The 15,581-nt window shown below is 38.4% G+C and overlaps 1 protein-coding gene across 1 annotated transcript; it reads left to right on the top strand.

Annotated features, from left to right (window-relative positions):
• The first annotated feature begins 6,165 nt into the window (after positions 1–6,165).
• On the top strand, positions 6,166–8,550 carry LOC127789030 (uncharacterized). Its single transcript, XM_052317775.1, has 3 exons — positions 6,166–7,022; positions 7,141–7,200; positions 7,290–8,550. Exons 1-3 carry the CDS (start codon positions 6,262–6,264, stop codon positions 8,290–8,292), a joined length of 1,824 nt encoding a protein of 607 aa, XP_052173735.1. The 5' UTR covers positions 6,166–6,261; the 3' UTR covers positions 8,293–8,550.
• The last annotated feature ends 7,031 nt before the right edge of the window (positions 8,551–15,581 follow it).

Raw genomic sequence — 15,581 nt, 5'->3', positions numbered from 1 at the left:
ATGCATATAATAATAACTGGACATGACATTCATTACAAAGTTAATTCATAAGCGTCTGACGATAAATACAATACACATAATTTTTAAACTACTCATGGTACATTTACTCGCTTCTTGACGTCTCGCGTCACTACACGTCACCAATCTCGGAATCATCTCTGCAAGTCTCGACTGGAACGTTGAATGTTCTAGGGACGAACCCAAGTTAGATGATGAACCATCTAAATAAAGGTACATAATGCTATGTCATGAGTGTATGCAATGTCTTTCATCGTAGGTGTCAACTACACCCCTCATGCTACTTACCATTTTAGCGGCCACCTCTTTCGAAGCCGAGGTGCATGGGTGCACCCTTGGTAAGGCATCGGTGCCAGTTCGTACTCCCTACGGCCTCATATGCGTGTGATCGATGATATCAACGTGTATTTATGCATTTCATAGTCATGTATGCAGTCTATGTGATGGTTACATATCAGGGCATGTCTATATGATGAAAACATTTTCGAGGAAGTACCACTTACCTTCTTATCGGGCTACCTCGATATTCGTGCCTTGCCTCGATTTATGTGCCAACCTCAAAATTTGCACGAGTCTCTTAAAATTCAGCCTCAAAGTATCCTAATCACCATAATTATTTAAATAAACATTAAAACCTATTTTTTCATAATTTCTGGCATTTTCTATAATTTTCTCTCTATTTCTTCCTATTTTTCCTCAATAAATCCAGATTAAATATTTTTAAAATATTTTCTCAAATATTTCACTACAATAATTCATAAAATAATATTCTTGAATTTATGAAATTTTCTAAGGAATTTTACTCACCTTAACTTAGCATCTCGAATTTCTTCGGTATGCATGCCCTATCCTTGAAAAGTGTGCCTGGACTGTTTTTCTCACCAAATCTCCGGGATATCACCGAAATATAATTCCCTATTTTTTATAATTTTTCTGGAATTTTTCTAACATTTTCTCTATTTTTTTCCGAATTTTTCTTTCTTTTTTTCTTTTCTTTTCTTTTTCTTTTTTTTTTTCTCTTCCCTTCTTCTTCTTCCTACTCTTCCCGCCTCCTGTGCCTGCAACTTCTTCTTCTTCTTCCTTCTTTTCCTTCTTTCTTCTCTTTTTCTTCTTCCTTCTCTTCTTCTTCTTCTTCTTCTTCTTCTCCTTCCTGCACGTGGCTTACTGCCATGCGCGTACCAGCTGCCTCCGCCTGCGAGCAGCCGGTCTTGTCGTCGCCTACTGCCGTAGTTGCTCGCCACCGGTCACCCTAACGACCACCTCTGACTGCCCCGTTCCGCCGCGACCCGCTGCTCGCGGCCCTTGCTCCTCTGCCTCTACAACAGCAACTCGGTTACTGCCTTGGCCGCCTCCAGCCAGCCATGATCGACCCCTCCAGCTGCTCCGCCACCACCGCGTGCCACCGCACAAGGTTGCCTCGGCCCCGCTTCCGCACACCATCGCGACTTGCTGCTGCTACTCTACCCCACTCGAGCTTGCGCGTCAGCCATGGCTGCTTGGAGCTCACTGCCATGGCCGAGGTTGCTTGCTTCAGGCCACCTTCGATCGGCCAGCTTCCTTATTCTCTCGATCTCTTTCCCTTTCCCTCTCTCTCTCTCTCGTTGCTTCGATGCCCCTCAATCGGCCAGAGCCATTGTGAATTTATAGCCTTCACTGCCTTGGCGCCTACTCCACTCATTTATATATATATATATATATATATTAGATCACATTAATTGCACAATTTCACAAATTCGACTGCCATATCTTCCTTAAATCCCGCTGCTCAAATCCTGCTATCATCTTCTCAAATCTCGCTGGCGATTGCTTGCTGCTCCAAATCCTGCCATGCCATTTAAAGCTTCACAGAAGCTTCAACTCCACGTGCCTATGCCTATATATATATATATATATTTATAATTATACATTATATTATCATAATATAAAAATTACATATTAAACCTCAACTTTATCATAATATCAGTTGGGCAATTTCGTAATTTCAATTATACTCTCAAACACTGGATTAAATTGCATTTTAATACTGAAAACGCAAAATTAATAATTTCGAAGCTTAGTTTAAAAGGACGATTTCGCCCCAGTGTCCTCACCGGCTTGTCGTTTCATCCTAAAACTACTAAAGGGTTGCTTACTACGCAAAATCGAAGCCTCCCTAGGGGTCCGTTGATTTTTCGGGAGCCTCCTACAACGATTTGGTTTTTTTAGCCTAAATGGCGACTGTATTTTAGCTGTACCGAAAATTATTCCGAATTCGATTTCTTTCGATACCATAAATCCTATCTTGATACGCTCGTCGAGACCATATAATTTTTCTTAGACAATTTTACTTTGAGACATTCCCTGCAGTTGATTCGGTACCTAAAATTGCTATAAAATCAATTTTTTGGTATTCTAAACTCATTGAAATTACGTGACAACCTTATCTAAACATGGGGTATTACAAGAGAATAAAAGTATAGAAGAGTTATATATATATATATGTATATATATATTTAGAATAAATTATATCAGTAGTCTTTGAATTTTATATTTTATAACAAATTGATCGTGCGTACTTATATTATTCTTTTTATAACTATTAAAAGAATACATCTCAAATTTTTGCAATTATAAATTTTTTTATGAATATATATAGTTTTAATTACGATTAGTGATTACTAATGGGACTATATTATTTTACATAGGATTTATGTCTATATTTCATCATTCATTCTTAGACAGTGAGAGAAATAAAATTTTCATTCATCTACAGACTACACCTTTTTAATTTAGAAATTTATTTTCTCGTTTAAACTTGAACTTAGCAACTACTTTATTCTCATCTCTGCCCCTCTTGGAATTGGATTTCTTTGCTCTTTTAGTCTTTACTTTAAGAGAAATTCTATTTACAGTAACCTATTTTGGTCTCTATAGTTGCTTTCCATTAAAATTGAATATGATAAAAATAAGTTAAAAGGAACACTCATTTTTATCCTTCTAAATATGCAATCACTTATATTACTCTATCTTCCCCCATTCTAGAAATCGAAAAATTCAATACTTTCCTAACTCTAGGGTTCAAGAAAAAGTAAAACTCTCAAACTCTAGAGTTTGGGAGAGTTCAAGAGTTTTATCTAGAATTAGGGAGAAAATAATTGCTTCCACACAAACTTTAGGTTCAAAAGAAATGCTTTCTTTCGAACTCTAGAGTTTGAGAGTTTTTTGAGTTTGTGTTTTTTTTTTTTCTTGTTCTTGAATAATGTTATCTAAAAGTGAAATAAAGTTGTGTTTCTTGTAATATATATTATATAGGCTTAATACATCTTGAAGTCCTTCAACTATTATAAAATATGACATTAAATCTCTCACCTAAAAAATCTCAAGATTCAATTTTTAAACAATTAAAAAGATACATTTTTAGTCCTTGCTATTTACATCTGTTTGTGCGTGACTTCACGCACCGTTTAAGGTGCGTGACATAACAATTAACATGGCGATTGCAATGCGTTAAAAATAAGGGTTTTCAGTGCGTTTTCAATGTGTTTAAAATGGTCGATTGCAGCTTAATATATATATATATATATATACCGGTGTGTATGTAGGTGCATATGGAGGTGGGCAGCGAGCTTGAGTTGGTCGTGAGTTCGCTGTGCAGTGTGTGTGTGTTTACAATGAGTTTTAAAGAGTGTGTGTGCATATATATATCGTGAGTGCGGTGACTGCCATGGCCGCAACCATCTCTCTCTCTCTCTCTCTCTCTCTATATATATATATATATATATATATACTCACAGACCTACCCTCTCTCATGGTCGTGGCTAGCTCTCTCACAGACCCACGCTCCCTCATGGCTGTGGCTAGCTCTCTCTCTCTCTTTCTATATATATATATTGTACAGCCCATCACCCACCCCCAGCCAGCTCTTTCTCTCTCTCTCTCTCTCTCGCAACGATGGTCGTGTTCATCAAGGCTGCCATGGTGGGTGGGTGACGACTGCGTTCATAGCAGCCATATGTGTGCTTGTGTTTGTGTATATTAGGGGGTGGGTGATGACCGCGACCATGGTTGGGTGGATGGGTGATGGCCGCGACCATGGGTATCTGTAAGTGTGCGTGTGTGTATATATATATATAAATTTATATATATATATCCGTGTAAGTGGGTTTTCAGTGCGTTTAAAATGGTTGATTGCAGCTTAATATATATATATATATATATACCGGTGTGTATGTAGGTGCATATGGAGGTGGGCAGCGAGCTTGAGTTGGTCACGAGTTCGTTGTGCAGTGTGCGTGTATTTACAGTGAGTTTTAAAAAGTGTGTGTGCATATATATATATCCACGTGAGTGCGGTGACTGCCATGGCTGCAACCCTTAATTTCTCTCTCTCTCTCTCTCTCTCTATATATATATATATATATATACACTCATAGACCCACCTTCTCCCATGGCTGTGGCTAGCTCTCTTTATCTCTCTCTCTATATATATATATTCTGTACAGCCCATCACCCAACCCCAACCAGCTCTCTCTCTCTCTCTCTCTCAACTATGGTCGCATTCATCGTGACTATTATGGCGGGTGGATGACGACTGCATTCATAGCAGCCATATGTGTGTGTGTGTGTGTTTGTGTATTTTGGGAGGTGGGTGATGGCCACGACCATGGTTGGCGGGATGGGTGTTGGCCACGACCATGGTGACTGGCAGTGACTGCCAACCGCAGCCCTACGTGTGTTTGTGTATATTTATATATATGTATATGTATATAGAGTCAAGTGTGTGTATATATATATATATATATATTTGTATATAAGTTTGGGACAAGCATAACGGAGCCGTTTACTCGCATTGACAACAAGGACTAAAAATATATTTTTTTAATTGTTTAAAGATCGAATCTTGAGGTTTTTTAAGTGACGGACTCAATGTCATCTTTTATAATAGTTGAGGGACTTTAAGATGTATTAAGCCTATTATATATTTATATATTTTTCCTTTTTCCATGTTGATTAGGCTTTTATCTAATTCTAATGCAAACTAGTAACAATAAATAATATAATGGGCATTGCTACACATTGAAATAATTAAAATAAGTTTATAGTTTACAGTGAAATCTCATATGTTCGGCTTTTTTAAACAAATATCCAAAACAACCGAATCCCAGGATTCGAATGATTTGAACGCATCTAAATCCCAAGATTCGGATGCGTTCTCAGATGTAAATGGGCGGTCACATTCATCGTGGCCAGTGGAGGCTCGTTTGAGTCGTCAGTGACCATTAAGGTCGCGACTCTCTGCCTTCCGTCGTTGTTATTGTCGTCTCAATGTGGGTCTTGCTATCGCCATAGACTTCTTAATTATCTTATGTTCATTCAATTTTGTCATCTTTTGTTCTATTGGTTCGATTTTACCTTCTATTTTGTTTGTAGCCAAGGCCACCTTGAGGTTTGGATGTTTCAACATCTTCGTCCACAGCTCTAAATCGCATCTTCATGGTCCTCGTAAAGCACGGATTAGATTGTTAGAATTTGAGAAAAAAAAAGCGGCTGTGAGATAAATGGTAATACGCTTAAAAGATATTTTAAAAAGGAATCAAGTGTTCCAACATAGTGTAAAAAGCGACCGCCGCAAATAGAATTTCCCTTACTTTACTTTAAAGGCTGCTGATGATGGTCCTTGTTGTCTCCCGGTCATGTGCCCCTGCCTGCCCCCTAAGCTGCTGCACCCATTTCAATTATTATTCTCCTCTTTACTTTACTTTAAAGGAGAGGAGACTAAATTAAAGAGGTGCTGCCCCGTAGCTCTTTAGTCTTTACTTTAAACATGCGAATAATGATGGTCCTTGTCTTTACTTTAAAAGGAGACCTCACTTCCTTAATTTGCTCTTAAATTATTATTATTCTCCACACAATCGTGGATAAATTTGGCTACGAGTCGCAACCAGGAGGCGGCCAAACAGTGCAGCCTTTCCAATTAAGGCAACTTTTAAAAAAGAAAATGTACATGTTTTATTTATCATTTTACATTTTATTAGTAAAATTAATAAAAAGTAATTAATTAATTATTTGACCATTGGACAGACATGCACATGCAGACAATTTGTGAATCTCGAGTAGAGAAGAGTTTCAATTCTACTTCACGAGAAAGTTAAAATTGTAATATAAAGGCACAGAACAGATAGATTGATGGAAGTATAAGAAGAAAGGGAAGGGAACCAAAACAAACGGACGGAGAGATTGATCGAAGAATTAACAGAAGGAGAAATGGAGGGGAAAGATCTGCAAGAAATTGAGCACCCAGGACATGATCACCGACTGCTTCTCCGAGAATCCCTCCAAGGCGGCGACCGCTATGGTCACCAAGTTTACTGCGACGGATGCAGGGAACCTATCTCATCATCATCATCAGGAGTAGAGGGTGGAGGAGGCGCCTTCTATGCTTGCCCCAACTCCGATTGCTGGTTTTTGCTGCACAAACGGTGTGCAGAATTGCCCCCCAAAATCGAGCATCCCTCTCACCCGGACCACGCCCTCACTCTTTCTCCCTTTCCCGTAGATGATCGAGAGTGCGATGTCTGCGATTTCAGCATTGACGGATTCCTATATCATTGTTCCGACTGCGACTTCGATGTCCACGTACGCTGCGCTTCAATGGCGGTCCATATCCAGGATAGGGTCGACGAGAACAAAAAGATTCACAAACACCCGTTGATTCCCCTCGAGAAAGAGGCCCTGTTCATTTGCGACGTTTGTGGTAGAGAACATATGGGCAAATCCTATCTTTGCCCCACCTGTGGCTTCTGGGCCAATCAGATTTGTGCTTCCGCGCCAACCACCGTTGACCTCCACAGCCACCCTCACCCCCTCACTCTCTTCCGTTCTTTTCGCTATGATGGCCAGATATGTGAAACCTGCAATTTTGAAGTGAATAGAGCGTGTTGGGCCTATTTTTGCTCGGAGGGATGCAAGTATTCAGTCCATGTAGGTTGCTTGCCGTTGGAGGAGGCTGAGAATTGTTCCAACAAGTAGGCTCTTCTCTTTTGCCCGTCATGCTACATGCTAATTAGATATTTTTTTTATTTGATTAATTTGAATAAATATTTTCTCTACCCAACAAGTTTCATCTTTTTTCTGTGCTTTCAGGGATATCGAAGCCAACCTTCATTTGAAATCATCAAGAAGCCATGAAATTGAGATACCCACGTGAGCATTTTTTCCCTTTTAATTGGAATTTTCCCTTTTACCCAATGATATTTAACTGGCCACATTCTCTTCTCACATTATGATTTTAGGGGTCTCAAAGAAGAGATTATTCTCATCACTTGGCCAGTGCCAGATGAATCTGCTCAATTAATAACCCAGTTGATCAAGAACCTCAGCTTACAAGAAACACATTATAAAAGAGCTATCGAGATTCCATGTTGCCAGAGAGACCACTCGTTGATTTTTGTCAACAAGAAAATTGACGAATCGAAAGATGACCAATTATGTAACGGCTGTGCACAAACCATTTCATCTCAATTCTACTATTGCGCTCAATGCAAGTTTTCTCTTCACAAGTGGTGTGCTGAGTTACCTAATGAATTGCAACACATACTTCACCCCGAACACCCACTTCACTTGCGTACACAACAAGACATGTATTATGCTCACACCTATTGCACTAGCTGTCGTATGCACACCAACGGGTTTACCTTCAGTTGCTCCACCTGTGACTTCTACCTCGATCTCAAATGTGCTTCACTTCCACGATTAATCAAACACCAACTTCATGACCACAATCTTGTCTTGAGGAAGGTATCAATCATACATCCCTGTAAGGCATGTGGACTAGATGAATTCTATACTTCTTTTCGATGTGAACCTTGCAATTTCAAGCTGTGCATCCTATGCGCTCTTCTTCCGTTTTCAGTCAGGCATAGATATGACAAACATCCATTTACTCTTACTTATTCCCCCATTGAAGGCGAGCCTAATGACTATTATTGTGAAATCTGTGAGGAAGACATTAACTCAATGTGTTGGTTTTATCACTGCATCAAATGTGATCAATCCCTACATCCGAAATGCATCCATCCTCCTATACGATCTATGATTGTGAAGTTTGGTGCGCAATTCGAAGTGAATTTTCACTCCCACCTTCTTCGTTTTGTCCGTCGCCCAAAGGGGGGGCTCTTAGCCCCTTGCCACAATTGTGGCTGTCGTTTCGGAGAATTAGACTACATGGCCTTTGAATGTGAGCAATGTGATTTTTGGCGGCACCATGACTGTGGATATAGAAAAGGATTTTATTAGTTTGTAGTTGGTTGCTTAGAAGTTGGAGACTCTTCTTCCTTTGGAACATATTTTGTCCTTCTGTTGCCTTCCAAGGATCATATACAGATTGTCCTTTAATTAGTTAGTCACCTTTAGTACATGATTCTCCTCTATATCTTTCTATTTAGTTTAGGATTGGTGTTCTCTCAGACTATATTTTGTCTTCAGTTATCTTTTTCTTAGATGCATAATGTCTCATTCAACTGTCTTTGTTCTTTGGAAGGACTTGGCTTTATCATAAATAGATGGATTTCTTTATCTAAGAAAAAGAAAAACATTTTTATGGTCTAGCTTTCACATCTATATATATATGCCTCCAGTGTATGTTCCATAGATGCCATTTTTTGGTTAAAATTGAATTTTCAAAGTGATCCTGTTAATCCACTTCAGTCTTTTCCTAAATTCAATTTCTTGGGGTTTCTTATATTGAAATAGTTATTTTTGTTTCCAGTTTTGATTTTTTTATTCAATTTTTAACACTAATGTTATGGTTTTAAACCAAATAAACACAATCGACCAAAATATATAATTATTTTACAAAAAATATCAATAAGTTTTAACACTCTTCATGTTGTACAAAATACCAGTATCTCAACTTCTTCTATCTTAATAAACTTGTTTTAAATTTAGAATTGCTCGTAATTTTTTTCCTACTCTTAAAACAAAAATTGGAACCTTAATTGCAAAAGCAAAAATAGTTTTCAAATTTTAGATTCATGTAAAACTCAATGAAATTGATCTATTTTTATAAAATTTCATATAAAAAATATTGTCTAAATAACATTACAATAATATGTTTATTGTGATTACAAGTCACTCTTATATTTTTTATATTAGTTATATAAGAATTATAAGAGTTTTTCTTTTGGTTATTGATGGTTTGTTTAATGTGGTTACAAGTCGGAGTTGCATCACTTTTAATAGACTACTTATATTTTTCTTGTAATTGCTTTTGTTTTTTAAGTGTACACCTAAAAATGTTTTTAAGTCACATCATTTCAAACCTCAAAATAGATCCGAACAAGTTATAGATTTAGATCATGATCAAATACTAGAACTTTGTATTTATATATTTATATAAGTAGCGTACAGATTAGTGTTAATGTGTTTCCTTCCATTTATATATTTATATATATATATATATATATAGTCTTTGTATAATGTGTTTCCTTCCATTTGTATTTAAGTCTTTGAGTCAATTGCTCCTTTAAAAATATACTGTTCTTAAAATTTTTAAAATATTAATAATTAATTATTCTTTATCTCATTTCCTTAAAAGTTAAGCCAAAATAGGCATGTAAGAGTCTAAGACAATGATGCCTTGCTTTGTTGACATAGTGGGAGTGTAAATACTTTGAATAAAATAAATATTATACCTAATCATTGGAATGGCAAGGTAGCAATTTGGCTATACATATAATAATCAAAGTCACATCTCCTAATAATTTTTCTCCAACTTCCATCAATGTCTTCGTCTCAATTCTTAAGATTATCATCCTTTTACAATCTCCTATCACTTGTGTCCTCATTTTTGACAAAACATAAATAAATCATAGGTAAAGACTTGTCTCACCGTGCAAGATAAGGAGTCGAACTCATAACCTATTGATACGAATTCTAACTTATTATGATTTAACCACTTGACTTGTACTTTAGGACAAATATGTAGGCAAACATGTCAGATCCAAGAAGAGTTTGGGGCTAATTTGTCTATGCTGACATCAGCATGACGTCAACATCCTGCTGGTAGCACTCTATTGACCGGGAGGGCTATTGTGAATTGGGGAATTAAAACTAACTTGATCGCTTTGAGAAATCTTTGACAGATGTTGTGACATGGATACAACAATAAATTTGTAGAATGGAAACGTCGTCTTCAAGCCTCCTAAGCCTGCAAGAATAAGAAAATAGTCAGAGGGAGCGAGGAGGTTCCCGCGCAAACACTTCGACACTTAAGTTAGGCACTGAGTATGATGAAAGAAACCGTATTGAAATAGTATCCAAAACTTTTTTTTTTCCTTCAATAATGCATAACTGCCTATTTATAGAGGAATATAGAATGATTTAAAATGTAACAGAATTGCAAATAATGCTTATCTTGATAGATGATGTTTATCTTATCCTTTTTAGGGATAGAATTTCTTAGGGATGATGGTTATCCAAATATTTCATAATTATTTTAGAATTAGATTTCGCTATGGATAATTATCTATCATTTTCTTGGAATATTCGAAATGATTTTTAAATATCGGACTTATCGTGTTTATGCTTTTTATGCAGGACCCCCCGCATATGGAAAATTTATACCTTTTAGCCCAAAAAGACATTTTGGGCTTTTGGGCTTTTTATGGCCTTGTAATTGGTTTTTACTTATGACACAACAATTGCTCCCTATTTTTGCCTTTGACTGTAAGGCAAAGGGGAAGAGTACACTGATTATGCCTCGTCGCCACCGGGCTTCTCGCAGGACAACGATTTTATTTTCTCCTCATTGTCGGGCTATGCGTAGGACGATGAGCCTTTTGTTTTTCCCTCATTATTGGGCTATATATAAGCAGGGTAACAAATTTATTTTTCCCTTGCTGCCAAGCTATGTGCGGGACAATGGACTTTGTTTTCTCTTCGCTACCAGGCCATGTGCGGGATGACGAGTTTGTTTTCCTTCATTGTTGGATTATGTGCGGGACAATGGACTTGTTTTTCCCTCGTTAGCAGGCTATGTGCAGGGCAACGGGCCTTTTGTTTTTTGCCATAATATTGCGACTCCCCAGTTTCGTGTGTATATGCTTGCTGGAATAATTCAGTGACGTCTGCAATTCGAAATAATATCAATATTTTGTTTATGCGATTCGGCATACCGTCTACATCCGCAATCCGAGAGTATTTTGTTTTCACGGTTCGACGTAACGCCTACGTCCGCAATTAAAGAATAACAATATTTTATTTTTGCAGTTCGACATAACGTCTACATCCACAATCCAAGAGTATTTTGTTTTCGCGGTTCGACATAACGCCTACGTCTGCAATTAAAGAATAACAATATTTTGTTTTCACGGTTTGACATAACGTCTACGTCCGCAATTGAAGAATAATAATATTTTATTTTTGCGGTTTAGCATAAAATCTACGTCCGCAATTTAAAAAAATATCAATATTTTATTTACGTGATTCGGCGTAACATCTACATCCGCAATCCGAGTGAGTTTTATTTTTGCAGTTCAACATAACATTTATGTCCACAATTAAAGTAATTAAATAATACCAATATACATATATATATTTTTAGTGACCAGGGATTCAAGCACATTAGCTTCACCCTATCAAAGGCCTCCTCTTGCTATGGTTCTTGTAGCTGCCGCAACTTTTGTTGCAATGTTAACCTAATCACGATCCTCACAGCATACCCGAAGGAAATTTATGGGCTTCCCAATCCTTAATATTTGTTGAGCCAGAGATTTCCATACAAAAGGAGGGAGCATTCCAGTGTGAAGCCGATAACCCTTTGCAATTGAAAAACTGCTATCAGGGTAGCATGACACTTCTGCCATTCGAGAACTGCCAAATACGCTGGTAACTGTGTTGAATCTGCTGATGCAACAGACACAATTGTGTTTCAACCCAATGCCATAGACAACCGATCCAACATTATAGTTACCGGTATCCTCTGCATCCTCATGCTCAATGTCAGATGCTCTTTCTCTGACCTTGGCAAGGGTAATGACAAACTCAATTGCAAGGTGCCGAGTCCCCTCTTCAAGGCTTTCAACTTCTGCAATCTGTGACATAAACCTAGAAAATATACATATATATTTTTTGCCGTACCCAAAGACTCCTGAAACTGTTGTAAGGAATGAGCGTTGGAGGAGATAAAGCTAAAGTATGTCAGATTCTGTTTCCAATTGATCCACCGTTAGCCACGCCAGCCACTCGCCCGACCTGCGGCTTGCAGCCCACGGCCTTCGCCAGCGCGCGATCACCTTCGCCAGCCTTTGCGCCGTCGTTGCTCCTACCAGCCCGCGACCTGTGCACCGTCGTTGCTCCTACTTGCTAACAGCCTGTGCGTTGTTGCCCGCAGCTTCCGTCATTTGGTTCTGCTACGGTCACGCTCCGAGGTGGTCTGCCTTCCATGGCCATGCTCTGCCACTAGTCTTGCCTCGATCCTTTTCCGCGTTCACTGCTTGCTGCGGCCATTATCTAGCTCATCCATGGCCGTTGTTGCGCCTCTACTATTGGCCTCCTGGGTCTTTCCCCCTTTTATTGAAGCTTTTCCAAGAGCTTAGAAGCTTCTCATGATATGATATGATATGATATAATATAATATGCATAAGATATGCTTAATAATATTTTTTTTCCTCCCCAGCTTCCACGAGAAGCTTTACGATATAATATATATATATATATCATCTATATAATGTTTGTTGTTTCAGCTTCCACGATAAGCCATGTGTATATAAATTGATGATTGCACACATAAAGTTGATACATATAATGTCTCCTGACATTTTTTTTTCTTTTTCTACCAAGCATCCATGCAAAGCTTCTTCATACGGGAGAGATATCTCTACTTTTTTTTTCAATTATTTTTATTTTTAAATAAAATAATAATTGAAAAACAAAACGGCGACAGATGTAAAAATATTAACTGAATGAACATACCATTAATGCAATTATCACGTGTGTAATGCCTTCTTTCTCAATTGATTTGAGATTGTGTGAGAGCCATTGTAGTATTAATAGACTTTTTAGACATTTTCCACAGTTGGCGCCAATTGTTTTGACATGGATACAATAATAAATTTATAGAATAGAAACGTCGTCTTCATACCGCCTGAGCCTGCAAAAATAAGAAAATAGTTAGAGGGAGCGGGGAGATTCTGTAACATCCTGGTAAATCGGGAATAATTAACAGTTATTAATTTAATTTGGAATAGGAAATATGTAGCAATTTAAATAGGTGTGGTTAATTATTATTAATTATTGTAATTCAAGTGATTATTAAATGGTTATACGTTTAAAGGAAATATTAATTTAATTTGTAATAAAAGAAAATATTAAATTATTTTGTATTAGGGGAGTGGGAAATTAATTATTGGAAGTTTGGGATATAAGAGTAAATATAAAGTGAGGGTGCATGTGTAATTAATGGGAATATTGGGTGCTGAAATGTGATTTCCAGAAGCAGAGTGAATCACTTTAAGTAGAATGGAGTGCGCATATAGATTAAATGAGTTGGCTAGCGCGGGCGGTCGCGAGTGCGCGTGTGCTGGGTGAGGTCGCGGGTTCAAGCCCCCGCTTGTGTGCGCGCTGTGATGGATTTTGACTGGAATTTTCTAGCCAAACCTTGCCCAAAACGACGTTGTTTTGGGCTGCCACGCGGCAGCTTCTGGCGACTTCTCCTTTTGTTATTTTAACCCCTGATTCCAGCACCATTCGGCCATAAGAGATTACAACGATAGAGAAGGGAAATTAAGGAGAAGAAATGGCGCGCGAAAGCTGAAAAGGAAGAGGAAAATTTGAAGGAAAATTGGAACAAATGTGATTTAATGAAAGTTTAATTATTCAGGTAAGTTGTGTGAGTTATGTAAATAAATTTATATGGTTTGAAATTCAATTTAGGGTGTAAATTTATTAATTTTGGTTGATTATACTGTTATTACGCAGTGTGTATTCATTTAGTGGCAAGTAAGCGTATAAACACCGGGAACAATTAATTTAAGGCAAGCTCTTCACTCCCTCCGTGATTCTCATTTGATTTGTGAATTTTATGTCCTCTCTCAATTCAATTTGGTTATAGAAATTAATTGTGTACGTTATAGTTAATTATTAACGGAATTTTATTAAATTAAATTAAATAGGAGGCTTGTGGGGTTTAATTCTGTAAATGCTTACGGGGGTTTGTATCGCCCCCATTCCTTTTGGGAATGATGCTGAACCAGTTTGGGAACTAGGTTCCTAGACATGCGGGTTTATTTACGATTTTATCAGATTTATTTATGGTTCAGTTAAAACTATCAAGCAGTGGCGCAGGGGTCGGTTGTTGGTGATGTTGAGGTAGACTATTGTATGGCCCTGAAGTGGACCGTCGGGTGGACACTCCTAGTCACTGGCCGTTGATTGGTGCCAGGCACTACTGACTAGCTCTTCCAAGTTGTGATTTTCTACACATTTAGATTCATTATATTACTGTTCATTATTTGATATGCACATGGGTACGGGTTACATGTTGGGATATTCATTTATTAAGTATGCTTGGACACGGACATGCTAACCTGGTCAGGTTAAATCCAACACGGGCATATGCATTGCGTGTGGTTTACTATGTGGGCGGAGCATGGCCTGATGCCTGGATGTATGGGCGCCATGTATCACGTTGATGCTCACTACGCTATTGCATTTTTATGAGCATTGCATCGTTACTGGTAGTTATTAGTTCTCGGACGGGAGTACCGTTCCGAGGAAGCCTATGGCTCGGGTGTCAGGAGTACCGACATGGACGAGTGACAAGAGTACCGACCCGGGACAGAGCGCGCAGGTTTGCTGGAGATATCTGTTACCATCCAGGGCAGCGGAAGGTTGGTATGGGACTTGGGTGCCGTGTGTCTTGTGTGGGCCCCAAGGACTGGTATGTGCTTTTATTATGCTATGCTCTTGTGTTGTAGTGTCTCATGGCTTGTATGTATATGGGGGTTTACTCTGGAAGAGTTTTCTGAATATGTTCAACCTTCAGCTTTTCTTTCCTTATGCTTGCTAAATCTCTCAACTCACTTTGCTTCCCATCATTCCAAATAGTGGCAGCGGGGGCCATGGCAAGGAGTCATCTTCTAGCGGCAGAGTCGGTATGGTGTACAGGCAATCCTGTCAGCCTCTGTCAACTCTGATGTCTGAGTAGGATTTACTCTATTATTTTGCATTGTGCCAGATCTTTCCTCGAGTCTCGTATATGTCGGCACAGGAGTCTGTGTTCATTTATTTACCATGTGACCGCTATGTTAGCGGGGTACCCGTGGTGCATGCATGTGTTTAGCTTCGCTTTCGTTGTTCTTAATTTCTTGTATGCATGCCAAGGTGATTTTTGTTTTGTATTTCATTTTTTCTCCTTCCGTAAGTGCTCCCGTTCGGGTAGTCCGGGTGGTTGGGGATATCCGGGCGGGAGTGCTTACAGATTCCCACGCAAACACTCCGACGCTTAAATTAGGCACTGAGTATGATGAAAGAAACCATATTGAAATAGTATCCAAGACTTTTTTTTTTTCTTCAGGAATGCATAA

This window comes from Diospyros lotus, chromosome 13, assembly GCF_014633365.1.
Source record: "Diospyros lotus cultivar Yz01 chromosome 13, ASM1463336v1, whole genome shotgun sequence".
Classification (NCBI taxonomy): Eukaryota; Viridiplantae; Streptophyta; class Magnoliopsida; order Ericales; family Ebenaceae; genus Diospyros; species Diospyros lotus.
Note: the sequence above shows the minus strand (reverse complement) of the source record. Positions and strands in the feature narration are given on the sequence as shown.